The 19338-nt window shown below is 39.3% G+C and overlaps 1 protein-coding gene across 2 annotated transcripts; it reads right to left on the minus strand.

The window, feature by feature from the left end:
- Nucleotides 1-709: 709 nt before the first annotated feature.
- LOC131235973 (uncharacterized) lies at nt 710-18935 on the minus strand. Of its 2 annotated transcripts, XR_009166472.1 has the most exons (8): nt 18561-18935; nt 18278-18366; nt 17994-18132; nt 8415-8513; nt 8156-8278; nt 4950-5209; nt 1044-1264; nt 710-960 (listed from the first exon to the last, which is right to left on the minus strand). XR_009166472.1 is itself a non-coding variant. In XM_058233083.1 (7 exons), the coding sequence occupies exons 1-7, from the start codon at nt 18736-18738 to the stop codon at nt 1157-1159; spliced, it is 996 nt and encodes a 331-aa protein (XP_058089066.1). In that variant the 5' UTR covers nt 18739-18935; the 3' UTR covers nt 710-1156. The 2 variants fall into 2 exon arrangements, 1 of the variants encoding a protein (XP_058089066.1); XM_058233083.1 differs by having other exon boundaries at nt 710-1264.
- Nucleotides 18936-19338: the final 403 nt, after the last annotated feature.

Genomic DNA, 19338 nt, shown 5'->3' on the forward strand with positions numbered 1-19338 from the left:
TTACAATCCAAATGCACCCTTAATGGCCTACGGTCAGCCCAGTCAGTTTATTTAATTGCACCCTATTGTCAATTACCAACTTCAGGGCAGAAAGGGCCAATGGACCCTGGTGAATCTGGATGGATCGACAACGAACGCATTAACATTCTACTAGAACTAGAGGTTCATTTGGATCCCTAGAAAACTCTTCATGGCATGGATTCAATTAGTTTAATTGATTGCATGCTGTTGTCAATTACCAACTTCAAAGCAGAAAGGGCTGATGAACCATGCAGAAACATTCGAAGGGAACTAGAGGCTCATTTGGTTCCCACCCATTCCAATCCAGTTATTCTTAAGTGAGATTTCCAAGGATCCAAACAAGGCCCAAGAGCAACAACTGACAGGGGTCTACAGCCATTGAGACGGATAATTGTAACCACAACTCACTATGATTGTGCATCCAAACACACAAAAGACACCTTTTCTAACCACAACTCACTATGATGGTCATATCGCCTTTAAACATGACCTTCTATAATATAAAATGGTTTAAGCTGGTCTTTGCTTCCTAGGAGATTCTGGGGGCATGGTCCTCCAAAGTGAGGCACACTCCAGGACCGCTCGAGAAGGCTAGCGCACACACTTTCCCAAATAAAAATTGAGCTAATCATGTCTCCCATTTTCATCTCACTTTAGATGTAGGCAGAAACAAGGCAAATCAAGCATCTGAATACACGTACTTCAAACGTAACATTAAAGGATTGTTTAAAATCTTCAGCCACAACAAGCTGCACACTTTCAAAAACCATACAGATATCGATAAGCAGCAAGCTTAAGAATGATTGGTGGCCCGTTTAATTAATTAGAAATAGTGAATACATTACATCTATCAAAATTCGTAGCTCACATCGTTTGAAAAACCTGCCGGCGGTATGAGATTCCTCAATTTAAGCCCAATAAATCAACATGGGGCTCTTGCTGAAAATTACAAGGACGGATAAACATCAGAATGGAAACTAGGAATGACGCGGAGAGGTCAAAAGGGTGAGATTTTCAGCAACCTTGCGCAGACATCAGCAGTTTATATGACACAGTAGCATGGCAGAATCCGTGGCCCAGGTCACATTTTGTAACAGGCCACACTCGAGGCAAGATGTGAAGAAGAACAAATTCATTAATCAACGATACCAGACATCCAAGGAACAATTACTGGAGCTTTTGGGTGAGAGTTTCTGTAAGATTCGGAATACCTGTCTTTGAAGTTCAATCTTGGTTTTGCTGCCTGCATTCATAAATAAAAGCATGAGATTTAGCGAAGGTGTGTTGAAACTTAAGGCTGCTTAAACAACTGGTGTTGCAATCTTGGTTTTGCTGATGATTAATTGCACAATTTTGGTGCAAAACATACATAGATCTCAAGTACAAACTCATTATGCAACTTATTACCAAAAGAATCCATATATGTGCCAAGAAGATGTAAAGATGTATGAACAAAATAATTCACCAAGAAAACTCAAAGGGAGAGTATTGATACCCAAATTCTTCACAAAACTCAGATACTAGGATAAGGATGCAGCTCAATTGTATCCATTTTTATTATTTTCTAAATTTTTGTTCCCCCCCCAAAAAAAAAAAAAAAAAAAAAAGACAAGATTGAGACTCAATTTTAGAGTGAATCATATCAGCTGGGCTACAAGCCGTAGTTGTAAATATCTTTTTTTAATAAATAGACATTTAACAACAGCATTGTTGAGGAACTACTTCAGAAAATACCAATGAATTATCAACACACATGCCAGACCTTTGTCAGCTACTCGGCGCGTATTCTAAGAATTTGGGGGTTAAAGGATAATACCAATGAATTATCATCACACATACCAGATCTTTGTCAGAGACTTGCCGTGTATTCTAAGAATTTGGGGATTAAAAGATGCCCAATAACCGATCCTCTTCATACTCAATATCTGTGTTCAGGTAACATTGAAGGGTTTTTGTACCTCCTGAATTTGACCAGTTAAAACATTTAGTGATGTTGGCAATGAAATGAGACTATTTTATTCCTCACAAAGACAATCGAAAAGAAGGGAAAATCGTGTCATCCCACTAGAGATGAAGAAGAAACAACATAACCATCACCATCCCATCACTTTCATAATGTTGCCAACCTCCGAGATAAAATTTCTACAACGGAGACAAAACCTGATCTCTATCATCGAACTCTCTCAAGTAAAAACATTAAAGACCATAATGTATCTTTTATGAGCTTTGCTAAGCCCACACATGTGTACAAGGCAGGTCCTGTACATGCCATCGCATGTGTCAGCATGGCCGATGAGTGCAATATCCAAGTCATCTATCAAGTATGTCTGATCTTTGTAGTGTTCTTACCCAAAAATAAATTCACTCCATTCAGCAGGTCTGGCATGATGTTAGAAACAGTATGATGGGTGCGAAAAATTCAGAAGTTTTTGTACATTTGTTTCGTAAATTGTGGCCCACCTAACAAGTGGACGGACCTGATTCTTGGGTGAGAGCATCCAATAGTGATGCCCCTCAGATGAATGGATTGGATCTTGTGATAATGTGCCAATGGCACATGTGGCATGTACATGACCTACCTTCTACACAAGTGTGGGCTTAGCAAAGATCATTTGTTTTAACTCATATATTCCCCTATATACCATCAAAATTCAAGAGAGATCTTTGAGAAATCTGTAACTTAGAAAGGCATTTCCAACAGTCAGAACTTCCCGAAAAAGGAAGCTTTTCATTGGGCACGCATCTGAACATGGAAAAGAGAATGGCTTGGGCTCACCAAACAACCAGGCTCTTCATATTAGTTGTTCATAACAAAATTGTAGTTATTTTCTTAATTTCTTGTATACAAAAACACTGCTTGCTCAAGTGATAATATCTTGTACACAAAAACATCGCTTGCTCGAGTGATAATATTGTGACAACAACAGCAGCAGCAACAACAAAATGAAAACAACAAAGCATTATGGAAAATACACCAGTGACAATTGTTTTAAAAAGGGGGAATCAGTGAGCCAACATTTAATCCACCCCCTTCTCTCAGGGAGTGGAATCCCATCCTTTGATGCATGAATCAGTAGAGAAACTTTTGAAAGCATGAAATATTGGCTTCAAATCGGATAGAAGGAGAATTTATGGCAGCTGGCTCTCCCTTCAGTTCAGTGGTCTATCTGAAAGGAGAGGAACAATCAGGCTTTAAGAGATAAATGTCAAATTGTTCCTTAGGTGGTTGAAAGGGTAAGAGAAAGGATCATATCATGCATCATTGTCTTGAAGGAGTTCAAAGGTGTCTCTGGAGACGACCTTTGAAGAGGTTGGTAGGAGGTTATCAAGGATGGCTGCAGCCGGTCTGATATTCATTGGGTTCGGTCTCCACCACCCAGTTAAATGTGGAAGCTCAATTTCAAAGGCAGCTCCATTGGTAACCCAAGTCCAAGTGGGGTTGAGGATGTCATTAGAGATAATCAGGGAGGGATTCTTCATATTTTTGCTGCCCCTATCATGACATCTGATTACAATGGGATGAGGTGCAGGATCTTTGATAGGGATTGCAAGCAGTGTTTAAAGTATTGACAATATCGGCCGATATATCCTACGATATATCTTGCATCCCACCTGTGCGATATGAAACGCACAAGTAGTGGGATGTATCCCATATGTTCAATCCGGCAAGCATTTTCGATTTTCGATCTTTTTTTTTTTTTTTCCTCCCTGTAAATCATGTTAAATCGGTGTCAAATTGTTACAAATCTATGACATGGATTGTGAGCTTCGATTTTGACATTTGGAGGAGATGGCCTGAGTTGCGGAAAATTGAAAGAAAAAAAAAAACCCCAATTTCTCACGAAGTGATTGCAATCTTTGTGTCCAAACATAAAATCAAACATGTATATAACCTAATCTAGTGATTCTTCTTTTGCTTTTGAACGCATTGCTTGTGTTTACACATGTCTTCTTACATTTATAAATTATATGAATAGACTCTAAATATACTTGCATCAATTTAGTTAAACAACGCATAGATTAGGACGCCATATGAAGAAAACCTATTATGTGCACTTTCTTTTTTGTAATATTTTGATTTATAAGTGTGTATTGATGTCCTTTTTAACAATCACTGAAGTTTCATTGAAAAATTCGACCGATTTCCCAAGGTTTCCCATGTTTCCAACAACAATGATACATTACGCAATACAACCGATATATCCCATGGGATAACCGATACGTATCCGTATCCCAAGGGTGAAATATGTAACGCGATACCAATATTTCGAACACTGATTGCAAGAACTAATTCGTCCACAAGCTCCAATTTTCAAGGGCGACCCTGCAAATATCGTCGGATGGGCTGACTCATTGGATGTATATCCTTGGCACTGTTCTCAGTGGATGGACGAAATCAGGGAGATGAAGGAGACTATCGCACCACCCTTCACTTATGCTAGCAGGGAAGAAACAATGATGCAGCAGATGATTTGGCGAGAGAAGGTTGTAGTCTCCAAAACCTGTTAGTTAGAGACTCCCTCTTTCACAATCTCCTTTTTTATGAAATAATCATTATCACTCTTCAAGAAAATCACCACTACAAGCAAAAAGTAAATGAGATTTATGGAAAACTCTATGCACACTGCACTCAGTGAAAACATATGCACCTAATACCAGGATGACTTGCAGTTATCCTCAAAATATAAAAAGGAGCTTGCAACTTTCTCAAATAAACAGCCCGTATGATACTCTGATGGAGTTTTCTAACAATAAGAAGGTTGCTAGCATAAAGAATTAAAAAGCTAACAAAATTAGCTGAAGAGCATACTTATCAGCATAACATTGACAATAAATTTTATTATTATTATTGATCGATGGATTTTGTGACGGATATTATTGTCAATAAATATAAATTAAAATATTCATTAAAGGTTCTTGAGCATTACCTGTTTCAGCCAGCACTCCTGATGTTTGTGTACATAAATATCCGGTGAATAGCACCCATTCTCAACTGGGCAATAAACCCATATGTTACACTTCATTTCACCCGGCTTTGCACGTTTAGCATGGTCCAAGCAAGCCTGACAACAGTCAGCAGCACTTTCCTTATGGTGGGTAAGACCCCATCTGACAGCTGCCCCATCATAATCTGTATGTGCCTCAGCATGGCATTCAGGTGGAAGTGGTCGACCAGCCACGATTTCATCTGTATGAAAAAATAAAGTCATACCACAAAAACAAAAAATATATTTATATCATTCTAGCAAATACATGTGGACACAGAATAACAATGAAGAGTCTACAACACTAATGAGTCAATCTTAAAATAGTATTGTGAGAAGGGTGTGGGTGGGGTTGGGTAAGAGGGAAAAGGGATCCCCTCCCCAGATACTTGAAATTCAGATCTAATGGGATATTGAACTCTAGAGTTTCAGTTATTTATAGTGAGATGAACCGATTGGGCAAACAACTCAACTTGTGATATTATTAAGTATTTCAACAGAACTGTACTCACAAGCAGTAACCAATCCTCTTTTTCATTTTCTTTTTTCAAATAATGAAATCAAGAACTCTGCCTGGTAGTGATTCCGCCAGCCATTACTCAGCCTGGGTGGATGACAGTTGATGGCAGGTAAGCAGCCGATCATCATTTTCTCCAAGAAATCATGAGAAAAAAACTGGGCCAAATAGAGGGCAGAGGATGCCAAACAAACATGATATCTCAAAAGCAACTGACTCAGCTAATGAATCGGCAAGATCAGTGGCAGTCCTCTGAATAAGCACAAACGTAGCATCTAGATTAGTAAGAAGATCATGAATTTCTCAAACAAAAAAGTTCACTGCCATGGTTCCTTACTTGCCCATGAAATAAAATCTGCTTATTCTCCTTCTAGGATGAAACTTTCTTCGAAATTCTCTTTTCTAATCTGAAAGCCCAAAAGAAGAGCTCTAGCTTCTGCTTCCATGGATTCCTAAATCCATATCAGACCAGGAAAACAGAACTACCTTTGCCCATTTTGTTACTTAGCACACACCCAATACCTGCTAGCCCTAGGTTACCAAAGGAACTCCCATGATCCCATTAACATTCAATTTCAACACACATGCCAAGGAGGCCTTCACCAGCTTTTTCATATCTCCTTGTTGCCTGTATCTATATCCCGAGAATTTGGAATTAAGGATCCACCAAAACTTCCCTTGTTGTACTCAACATCTGTATGCGAACTTGGATAACATATATACACATACCATCCTCAAATCTTGAGTACCAGTGGGGCCCATGGTTAGGTTATCCAGACGGTTGATCTGACATGACAGATCAAGGATGGACCCAGCCCCAAAAATCTCGTTGGTGAGATAACCGTCCAATCTTTGGCCTTTTTCCACTGAATGTGAACTGTTGTTGTATTTTTCTTAGCTTTCTATCTGCAGCCACTAAAGAGTTCCCATTGAAGCATTTTGGGAAATGGTTAATACCAGTGTTCGAAATATCGGTATAGCATTACGTATCGCGATACAGATATGTATCGGTTATCGCATGGGGTATAACGGTTGTATCGTGTAATGTATCGTTGTTGTTGGAAACATGGGGAAACATTGGGAAATTGGTTGAACTTTTCAATGAAACTTCGGTGATTGTTAAAAAAGACAATACATACTTATAAATCAAAACATTACAAAAAAAAAAAAAGTACACACAATAGATTTTCTTTGTATGGAGTTCTAATCTATGCGTTGTCTAAATGAATTGCTGCAAGTATATCAATGTCTATCAAGGTATTCCGTAACGGTAACGGTAGCTGTAACGGCCACCACCGTTACCTTTACGATACGGGGCATAACGGTTGTTACGGCCTCTCTTTTTTATTTTTTTATTTATTGAAAAAACTCCCAAAAAACCAATATCTGCCCCGTAATATTGATTAAAAAGTATGAAAAACCTGTATGTCTCGTAATAGACCATTACGGGGCTATTATGGCCTTTCTAGGGAATGTAATGTGCTATTAACGACAATTACAGTCATTTTTTTTTTCCATAACGGCTATTACGACCCCATAACGTGTAACGATTGCCAACATTACCTTTACGTAACGGCCTTTATGGCCCCATAATGGCCTTTATGGCACACCCTGATGGCTATTCATATAATTTTAAAATGTAAGAAGATTTGTGGAAACACAAGCAATACATTCAAAAGCAAAAGAAGAATCACTAGATTAAGTTACATACATGTTTAGACACAAAGATTGCAAAAGATTTGCGAGAAATTGAAATTTTTTAATTTTTTTCAATTTTCTACAACTCAGCCAATCTCCTTCAAATCTTATAATTGAAGCTTATAATCCATGATTTTTCATGCAAAAAAAATGAAAAATCATGGATTTGTAACAATTTGACACTAATTTAACATGACTTACATAAAATAAAATGATCGAAATTCGAAAATACTCACCAAATTGAACATGTGGGATATATCGCACTACTTATGTGTTTCATATCGCACTGGTGGGATACAAGATATATCGTGGGATGTATCGGTTGATATCATCGATATTTAAAACACTGGTTAATACAAAGTGAAGCCCATGGATCAGTCAATGATCTAGAATGCCAAACCATTGGCCCACCATCATCCCTCTCTTTTTGGTGGAATGATGACAACTTTCATTAAGCGCCCAAAAAGAGATACAACTCTGGCCTCCCTGGGGAAAGGTGACCCCTCATCACCAATGGGAGCAAGAGTGAAGAAACAACTAAAAAAAAAAACAGCCAAACTGGGGGCAAGGTACCAATGCTGCTCGGGGAAGAAGGGATTACATAAAGACAAAAGAACCCCAATCCCTCACTACAGACTATACCAAACCATTGGTTCCACCACCACCATGCAACCCTGAGCGGATCACACAAAACCTCATATTATATATGCAAAAACTTTCTTAACATATTATAAAAGATTGATCATTGTTTTCACAATCAGGATTGCAAATAAAAATCCATCCATGTAAGAAAAATCTGTTTAAAACATCAGGTTCTTGAATCATGATTTTGGTTGATGGAAACTCAGCTGAAGCCTAAGAACATAGGATATCTGATGAAGTAGCAGAAATGAAAGTGACAATCCACAATCAGCATGGAGAGAACTTTTCGTACCAAGCTCTTCCTCATTCTCAAGTGTGTCATTGCTTTCCTTGTGAATAATTTCTGCTGGCATCCAGACACCAATGTCTTCCAGCAGCAAGAACCAGTCAGACTCCAAGACTCTTTCAAGAATCTCTGTGAAAAGAAGGTATTCTTAGTATATATATATATAGAAAACGCTATGGATCCTTTAAATGCATCCCAGAAAGAGCAAATGAACAATCAGAAATATCATTGATTATTTTTTCCACTCAAAGGGAAGAATACATACTAGCTTCTTCTGCCGGGATGGTTGAATTTGATGTTGCATTCCCAAGCACAAACTGTCTAGCTTCTTCAAGCTTTTCCTTGCGCCATATTTCCAGGGATTCTGCTCATTGAAAACAGAGTTATTGGGATAATTTGAGAACATGGTTGATCATCATATTAATGCCAAATTGCCAGTTCATTAACAGGCACGTGCTTTGGATTAGCATGTGATTCACAATTTTACACATCTCGAAAAAATATATCAGGCAAGGCAGGCGCAGATCATGTCTGTTCTAAAGTAAACCCAAGAGTAGCATATGAAGATGTACATAAGAAAAAATAAATAAATAATTATTGATAATGAATTTTATTTAAGAAGACCCAAAGGGGAAGAAATAGGGCTGTCAACAGCCCATATCTGGGCAGGGTCTTGGTGTACCCATGTAGGGACCCACCTATGGGGATGCAGTTCGAGTCCTATCTAGTTTGGGCCCGGATATCATACTTGAGGACCCAGGCCCGGATTCAATCCGGTTCAGCAGCCCACCAGGTCTGGACCTTGATTTTGGGTCTGGTCCAGCTTGAATAAGGACATCTGATCTCACACACACATGCCACGTTAACACATGTTGTGTAAACAGGCTCTCTTACACATGTGTGGCCTTAGCAAACCTTATTTGATCACTGGAATAATAAATAAATATTTCATACATATTTAATAATAATATTAATATTAACTGACCAAACTTGAACCTAACCCGACCCAATTTTAACTGGGTCCATGATAGTGGACCCAACTCAAATATAACCCGATGTTAAACTGGGTCCAAAATGGTGGACCTAAACCCGACTGATTTTGTAAATGGGCCCAAATACTAGACACAAACTCATTCAAATATGGTTGGGTACCCGTTGACCACCTCAGGAAGTATGCAACATATTAGGGGACCACAACTCAGACTACTTCACAAAGGAGCCCTTCCCAAAGCAGACCGAACATCATCAGAATTACAATCTGCAAAATCTTTTAATGGTTCTGCCCAAAAGGTTTCTTGGTTTAAAATCCTGGCAATGAATATGGCAGTCAATTCCACACAGTTGTTAAAGGCCCTATTGTTCTTCCCCCTCCATAAGATGGATGTGATAGTCAATTCCACACAGTTTTTAAAGGCTCTATTTTTCTTCCCCCTCCATAAGATGGATGTGATAGATCCAAGGCCCATAACTTTCCTCCTCTGACTCTAAGTTGGCTGCCCTTCCATGACTCCACCAACATTGCCATCTAAGCCAGCATGATCCACCTCATACCAAACTGATGGAGAAGGCATTCCCAAATGACAGATGCAAAAGAGTAGTGAATGAATAAATTATCAATCATCTCCCCATCCTTTATGCACAAGCAGCAACCTTTGATGATGATTTCCCTCCACTTGAGCAGGTTATCTATGGTAAAAAGTAAAAACCTTATTTATGCCCCCTGACCAACCAAAATCAATCACTTTGGCAGCAACTTAACAACCCAAATCCAATATTTCAGAACCCCTCCACCTCTTCTCCTCCACCCTCCATTGGCAAGTAAACCATAGAAGGATTTGACAGAAAATCTTCCATTCTTTGCCCATTTCCAGACCCTCTTGTCTATCCCTTCCCGGACAAAAGCTTACACCTTCCAAGCAAGCTAAAAGCCCAATAAGGTCTACCTCCTCCTCTTCCTCCCTTCAGTTTCTCTTGGAGAAGATCAACCACACAATTTGCTCACCAACACTTTTGAAGACTTCCTTTTCTTTAAGATGTACACAAGGTAGTTGTCAAAATAATATGCTAATCAACCTCTTTACCATATTGAAGTCAACGTTAATAGTCATTAGAAGAGTTAAAAATATCATGTATGGCTTATCAGTACCATGATGTATGAGCTCTGCCTACACTGAAAGACCCATTAACTATTTCAGCATATTTATGAAGTTTTCTATATCAGTTGTTGAAAGAATGAATCATACTTTTACTGCTAAACTACCCACAACGATACAATTATTATATGCAAATGGAACATTTCTCCAACAAGGACATGAGATGCCAAGACAGAAAGATTGAAAAATTGTCATGCTTACATGTTCCGATGGGGGCACTCATCGGGGGGAAATCATGGGGGATCTTACAAGAAGGCTTATTTAAATAACAAGTTACATTACATCTTCTTCTTCTTTTCCACAAAGGGTATTATTAAGACCAAAGGATGTAGAAAGAGACACAAAAATGCCATATGAGCCTCTAGCTCTCTTATAGTCTGTTTGGTAGACACTCTATGCAAAGCAAAATTTGAAAAAGCTAGCTTAGAAGTTTTATTTGTATAGAAATGATGTTTGGATGACACTACCTATTTTATTCATTTTCATAGCCGTTGATTATTAGGATTTTCCAATTGAAACACTTTTTCAATGTAGCCCATCTTAATTTTGGATCCATTTGATTTATGTGTCTTCCGTTCATTTGGTGATTTACACCTCCTGAATGGTTTTGATGAAAGATGGACACCAAAGTGGCCCCACAAGAATACCTATGGCTGGCGTCCCATCCCATTGCTCCTAGCGTGAGATTGTTGATGTAGAGCGGGTTGCAAACACTTTCATGTCCAAGATGGACCAGAGAAGGCCTGATCAGAGGCGGAAGTGATCCGGACCGTCAGAACCTTAAAACAGGCGCATCTCGCAAACCGGAATGAGTTATTCAACATACCATATATGATTTTGGAGTAGGAGAAGCTACTTTAGCCACCCAACCCCGCTATGCCGGGTTACCCATGCCGAATTTGCAAGATTCCAACAGATCGGCGGTCGAAAATCCACTTTATTTTCATTTTTACTATTTATAGTAAGTTTTAGTTTGATTATAACTCTTCATCCTTTGAGCTTTAGGAGTTGTGTCCAACATGAAAAGTGCTTAGAAAAAATTAGGAGAATAACATGGTTAAGTCAACTAGGACACTTACTATTTTTGGCCGAAAACCATGAAGTCTAGTGGAAATCATGACCGTCTATAAATAGTAAGTTCACTATTTATAGTAAGTCATAAATTTTAGGGAGTTTGGGTTGGAGTTTGATTTTGAAACTTCTTTCAAGGTTTGGTATCACTATTTAAAGGGTTGTAAATTCATTTTTATCATCAATCAATTTATTTCGGATTTTATTAGAATTTATTTCTATTTTCTATCTCTCCTCGTGGATTCGAGGAATCTCTGTGAGGAGTCCAGAGAAGCTCCGTGGAATCGGAGTAACTATCCCCTGAGGAAGACGGCGCTTGACCTCATCACGCCCATCTCTGCGTCAATTGTCATGTATGATTTTGAGTCAGTTGATGATGTTCATCGGAAGGTTCGACGAGTTAAACAACAACTACAACAGCATGCTCTCTAACACTTTAGTTCTCCAGTTGGGAAACCTTCTGTAAGAAAGGATTCGGATCCACATCTCAACCAAACTCCACCACAGGGCTATTGACCACCTTTCCACCCTTTTCAATCTTGTCCACAAATGCCGGCTCTTCTGACAAGGTAGCCTCAACCTTTGCAACACCCTCTGCCACAAAATTCATACCAAAAGCAACCAGTGGTGCAAGGACATGACACTAGAGGGCGAGGTCTTAATCTTAATCATTCCCTCAAAAGAGAACGACGATATGTTGATTGTTACCGTCGTGGGCAGATAAGACACTTTTCTAATTAGTATCCGCAGGCTAGGAACCTCCATTACTATGGTAAAGAGGACCCCTACTACTTGGATGGCCATGAGTATTACGATGTGCACATCGAGATGGCACAACCCTATATAAAACCCGCATCACATCTAGAGGACCCTCCTATTGAAACTGTGGTTGAAGCTGAGGATGAAGGCCCTACTCTTATCATACGTCGCCTCCTTACCACCACCGACGAGGAAGAAGAAGACCGGTGACAGACCACTGTTTTCCATATGCAGCTAAAATGCCAAAGGAGGTTATGTAACATGATCATTGATAGCAACAGTATAATGAGGATTGTATCTCAAAAAGTGATTAATAAGCTCAAATTGTCAACTGAAAGGCTTCCAAAAACATATAAGATTGTGTGGGTCAGCAGCGTTGTCATCCCCGTGACTTGAAGGTGATTGGTATCATTTAAAATCAACATATATGAGGATGATATTTGGAGTGACATAATTCTGATGAATGTCACCCACATCCGTCTCGGTCGATCTTAGCTCTTTAATCGAAAGGTACAAAGCGATAGTGAAGCATACCTTCCTATAGCCAGGTCATCGTATCCTTCTTCACCTGTTGAAGCCTACGTTAATCCTTCATTGTCGACATCGGGTACTCTTTTAAACTCCCGTGTTCTCACCATGCGAAAGTTTGAAGAAGAGAGCAAGGAGAAAGGAGTAATGTTCACTCCAGTCACAAAACAAGTGTAGGAGCCTATTATCGACCAGGATGAGCCTATTCCTGATGAAGTCAAATCATTGTTACATGACTTCCAAGATTTGGTCCCCGATGATCTACCTGAGACGTTCCCTCCATTGCGGGATATTTAGCATGCTATAGATTTGGTTCATCCTTACCCAACTTACCATCATACCGGATGAGTCCCGCCAAGCATAACGAGTTGAAGCATCAAATTGATGAGTTGCTTAAAAAGGACTACATCCAAGAAAGTCTAAGCCCATAGTGAAGTGTCGTTCCCCCATTCCTCGGTTTAATGATATGCGGGACTTATTGCCAGGTGCTAACGTTTTCTCCAAGATTAATCTTCGCAATGGATACCACCAAATTGACCTGGAAATGAACGGAAGACAGCATTTAAGATGAAAGACGACCTCTACGAGTGGCTAGTTATGTCATTTGATCTCACAAACACACCTAACACTTTCATGAGCGTCATGGCCCAGTTGTTGTATCATTTTATTGGTAAGTTTGTCATCGTCTATTTTGATGACATTCTTATATGCAGTAAGTCAAAAAAGGAGCATCTCAATCACATAAGTATTATCTTCAAACTCCGTCACGAGTGCTTCTACATTAACTTTAAAAAGTATACCTTTATGAGTACATCAATGGTCTTCTTAGGGTACACTGTCTCATCCCAAGGTGTAGAGGTGAACCCTGCCAAGGTAAAAGCCATTGTTGATAGGCCAACACCTACCACAATCTTTGAAGTTCATAGTTTTCATGACCTCGCCACATTTTACAGACGTTTTGTGTGAAACTTCAGCAACATCATGACTCCAATTACATATTGTATGCAAGTGAAAGAGTTTTGAAGGGCAAGTGCAGCAACAAGAACGTTTGATAGGATTAAACGTAAAATAACCGAAGCTCCAATTTTGCGCCTTCCAGACTTTGAGAAGGTGAGATGAGTTGTGATGCTGTAAAACATTAGCATTGTTGGAGTTCTCAGTCAAAAGGACCATCTAATAGCTTTCTTCGACGAAAAGCTCCGTGATGCAAAGTAGCGGTACTCCACTTATGACTTGGAATTTTATGTCGTTGTGTTGACTCTATAGCATTGAATCACTATTTGGTTGGCAAGGTGTTTGTCCCATACTCTAGTCATGAAGCACTCGAGTATTTAAACTCCTAGCAAGAGATGAATGCTCATTGTGTCAAGTGGTGCGCATACCTTCAGGAGTTTTCTTTTGTCATTCGTCAAAAGGTGGGCAAGGACAATTAGGTTGTTGATGCATTAAGCCGTCACGTGCATCTATTGTCATCGATGGCAATCTTTATTCCGAAATTTGAAGAGATACAACGTGAGTATGTTGATGACAGGGAGTTCGAGCGTATTTATACAGCCATTCTTAAGAGAGCACGCGAGACACCCACATTTCAGCATTCATGATGGTTACTTGTTCTGGGGAACGCAACTTTGCTTACACAATACATCCATCCGCGACTATGTTGTGGGGGAGTTACATGCCGGTGGGTGTAGTGGACACTTGGGTCGTGATAAGACTCTAACTCTCATTGGAGATAGATACTTTTGGCCTCATATAAAATCAGATGTTGCCAAGATTTGCCAGTTCTGCAGGGTTTGCCGACTTACTAAGGGTCAAAAGAAAAACGGTGGATTATATCAACCATTATCAATCCCACATTCTTCATGGGAAGACCTTATCATGGACTTCGTCCTCGGTTTGCCAAAGACCGCTCAAAAAGTTGATTTAATATTTGTGGTGGTTGATCAATTTTCAAAGATGGCTCATTTCATACCATGCTCGAATACAGTAGACACTCTCAAGATTGCTCAAGATTGCGCAATTATTCTTTCAAGATGTTGTTCGTCTTCGTGTGCTTCCAAAGACAATTGTGTTTGGTCGTGATACCAAGTTCACGAGTTATTTTTGAAAAACTCTCCGGGCAACAACGAAAACCAAGCTTCAGTTCTCTAGTGTCTACCACCCTTAGACCGATGGTCTAACGGAAGTGGTCAACTGTAGTTTGGGCAAGTTATTACAGTGTCTTATCTACGATCATATAGCTACGTGGGACCTAGCAATACCCTTGGCTGAATTTGTTTATAATAACTCAGTTAATAGGTCCATAGGGATGTCACCTTTTGAAGCAGTAACTAGTATATGACCGCATCTTCCAGTCAATTTGGTTCCTCTACCTGTAAAGTTAAGACCAAGTGCAGAAGTTGATGACTTCATCCGCCATATGCAATAGGTGCATGATAAAGTTTGATGCAATATTGCCGCAAGTAATGAAAGTTATAAGCAACATGCAAACACAAGACATCGCTTTGTTGAATTTACGGAGGGTGAAATGGTCGTGGCCTGTATTCGTCTTGAACAGTTGCCCCTACCTCGAGTCAATGACATTATGAATTTTCCTTATATGTACGTTTCAAAGTTTATATAAAGGCCTAAGATAAGTAGCATCAAGGCACCTTTGGATTAAATGAGAAAATCTAGCTTATTTCTTTCTACTTTGTGTGGTTCTCGTGCTTAGATTGCCTATGCTTGAGCGAATCCTTCCCATTAGCCAAATGCACCAATATCACACTCTAGATTCCCAACCAAATACCTTTAAAAAGGATTGAGAAAAAAAAGGGTATGTTTGGTAACCAAAAAAGTAATGTTCAAATAAGCTTATCCAGACAAGTGATCGAGAACCTCCACCCTCTTTAGCACAAGATTTTGAGCTTTGCATATCTAGCATTTTCACAATCAGGGCATCTTGAAAGTGAATCGCATTCCATGAAGATAGTATAAATCAGTGTGATATATGGAATATATGACAATGGTAGAGTTTTGGAGCATTTCTATCGATCAATCATGTCATATAAGGCCAAGTCATACATAAATTTGCTTCATTGAAATGCCTATCCATGGTTTGGTTAGCAGACATGGTAGAATAACAATAAAATTGATGATGAGACTATAAAAGACCATTACCTTGTAAAGCTAATCTGGACGGAAAAGAGAGAGAGAGTGAGAGAGAGAGAGAGAGAGAGAGAGAGAGAGAATCTTTTAAGCCTATCCTCTATAGGGTGTACAATTTGTTGCTCCTGTGCAACATGTGAGACCATCCATCTCCAAGCACCCCACATGCGTCACATTCGTCTTTCAAGCACCCCACATGTGTGATATTTACTAATGTGCCCATGTGTACATATGCCACATGTGCCACCACACATTTTCAAGCACCCCACGTGTGCGACATGTATCAATGTGCCCATGGGTGCATACACCACATGTGCCACTTCAAATTTTCAAGCACCCCACGTGCTAAATGTGCCATTGTAAATCTTCTAGTGACGCACATGTTCCAACATGTGTCACTATTAATCACACGTCCTGCATGTTCAAGTGTGTCAATGTGCCCAATGTGTACAATCGCCACATGTTTGTCCATCCATCTCTATTCTAGGGTGTTTGACAAGTAGCAGTCAAAATGGCAAATAGCCTATCTGTATAGGCCTTAGCTGCGCAAACTTGTCCAGAATAACTTTTCTAGGCAAAACTTTTAAGGGTACCAAATGGGCCCAAGCTGTTGATTCTCAATTTCCTCCAATGTGACATAAACAAGTTGGGAAAAAAAAAAAGACAATTTTCCCACAACCTCTAACAACTCAGCAAAAAACTTATATGATCTAATCCACTAGATCTTATTTAATCTCATTATTCTCCACCATTGTTTTAAATAGCTATGCTATGTAGCGAGTAGCTTACACTACGTAGCGTAGCTTAGCTTTAATGTTAGGTGGTTTATGAAAATAGCTTAAGTCACATGTAGCCTACGCTACATGATAATTTTCATACACTACATGCTACGTAAACTACACTATATGCTACGTAGATCGCACTACGAGTTATGTTTCACTACAACATTAAAATCAATTAATGTTTTCACTGATTTGTTACATTTTTCTATCAATAAAAATTAGTTATCTTTTCAATGCTTTTAGTAAAATAATATAAGTAACAATATTAAATCAGTTTCATTTCTTTCTCTTTACCTTTAGACTTAATCATCGCCCTCTCCTATTACTTTAGGTTGTGTTTGATTGACTCAAATATCATAAAATTTTGTTAAATTTCATTATTAATAAGCCTAATTTGGTGCAAAATATCATGAAATTGGTGCAACCAAGTGCAACCTTGATTAAAAATATAGTAGTGTGTAGCTTACGCCTCACACTTCAGAGGGTGAATATTATGCTACATGCTATTCGCTATTTAGAACATTGTTCTCCACATTAGCAATACAGTGAGAAGCCTGAGAAATCCTATCACATTTAACCACTTGACTATTGATTTCTACAGTGGGAAGCCTTGCATTATTTTAAGAATCCTTTGTCAAAGACACGTTTCTTTTTATCCTTCAAAAGATAAAAATAAAAAAGACACCTTTCTATCCTTTTCCACAAACAATAACATTCGCATTTCCTACTTCCCATAATTACAATCTCTCTCCAACAGCGCGCTCAGCTATAGCTTTTGCAATGTCAAAGTCTTCTTGAACATGATGGACAAAGACTCTCATCAACTCACCAAGATCCCAGATCTCTTCCAAAAAATCTACATATATCCATGTGTTTGGCCCCTCATTAGTCACCCCACAAATTGCACTGAAATAACTGCCTCACAAAGGACTATAACAAGATTATAAAGCCCAGTAGCAAAGCTCGTTACCCACCTCAATCCTTAATATTAAGCAGAACCACATAAGCCGACCCACCTCACTGCCAGTGATCTTGAAACAGCAATTGACCAGAGCATCTTGAATTACTAATAGTCTGATAAACCACTCATACTATAGATTTAACATGTTTATGGTTTCCATTTTTAAAGCCAGATGTAAATATAACAATGAAACTTCTTTTTCTCCTAAGGTACAACATTGAAACTTCAGCCCGTGCTATGAGAAGAGCTCTTTGTGCAAACCCAACTCAAGCCACAAGTGGTCCCTTAGCCCCTAAGTACCCTAGTTCAAGAAAATATTGTGCAAGGCGTTTGCCCACATTTCAAGATGGATATCAAATCCCAGCCAACTAAAGCAATTAAACTATATAAGGAGGAACAATTGCAACTATCTGCGAAACGACACAAAATCGAAGCACACCCACCTTTTTGTTCACTCACATTCGCATTAGCTTTCAGCCCTTTCAATTGTTGAAGAACCTCATCAGCTATCAACCGCTTCATGGACCGTGATAGACTCAACAATTTCTCCTCTCTAGAGAATTGTTCCTTGATTCCCTTCACCTTTTCAACAACAAACAACAGCTACCGTTACACCACACAAAAGAACGACATCTAAAATAAAACAAAATACACCAGTCAGCAGATTCATAAGAAAAGATTTTATTTTTATTTTTTTAAAATCCTATATGGAAAATCTGGGACTTACTAATCTAACAAGTTCAGTGGGTTCCGACGCTTGCCGGATCCGAATCGATTCTTGCATTTTCCTAATTTGGTCTTCGTTATATTTAACAGCTGCGGAAGAAAAACACCAAAAATCAACAAAATCCAAACATGGGTTCTTCTTTTAAAAAATAAAATAAAAATCACCCAAAAGAAACAAAATCAAACAAAACCCAAAAATGAATTCTTGAATGCAAACAAGTCAGGGAAGAAAAAGATAAAAAGAAATCACAATCTGGGTATTAGATTCCATGTGATCTCCGTACCACCGAAAAAAGGAGGAGATGCATCGCCGGAGCTGGAGAGTATGAAGAACGAAGTGTAGAGAGAGTGCAGAACGTAGAGAGCAGCGACGGCATTGATAGAGCAGATGACGACAGTCGTTCTCTTGTAAGAGCAGAACTTCCCATTTCGCCCCTGGTTTGCCCATTCTAACCTCGCCATCTCCCTATCCTCTTCTTGCCCTTCATCAGCATCCCATCATCTTCATCATCATCATCATCGTCATAGATGGGCCATCTGTTTCTTCGGAAAATGAGGAAATATGGTTAGATTCTTGAGAAGGAGAGAAAGGAAAAAACAATTCTATTGAAAGTTTTTTCTTTAAATACATCGATTGTGATTTTCACAAAGCAAGAGGACATGAATAGCTATTAACGGCGGGTGGGTGCTATTTTGCGCTTTGGGTGATGAGCGGGCTTAACATTAACTCTCTTCGGAGAAATAGATGCGACAGGAACGTCGGCAGAATGCGGGTTCCATACATCCATGCTCAAGCGCCAAAGACAAATGCGCCAATCCGACCGACGTGGAACATGTTTGGGATCACGGATAGGGAGTCCCCACCGTGCAGATTTCCAATCCCGAAAAGAAGGTTGGCCGTCTGATCAGATAAGAAACGCGTCGACGTTGAATGTGGATCGTTGAAGGTATAGCTCCTCTTCATCGATGGTCTAGTCGATTGAGGGTTGTATTCCTTGAGACGGGAAGCGGATTGCGTGGTCACCCCACCATGCATATACCAATGGCAGGAGTTTGTGGGGC

This window comes from Magnolia sinica, chromosome 2 (genome assembly GCF_029962835.1).
Source record: "Magnolia sinica isolate HGM2019 chromosome 2, MsV1, whole genome shotgun sequence".
Classification (NCBI taxonomy): Eukaryota; Viridiplantae; Streptophyta; class Magnoliopsida; order Magnoliales; family Magnoliaceae; genus Magnolia; species Magnolia sinica.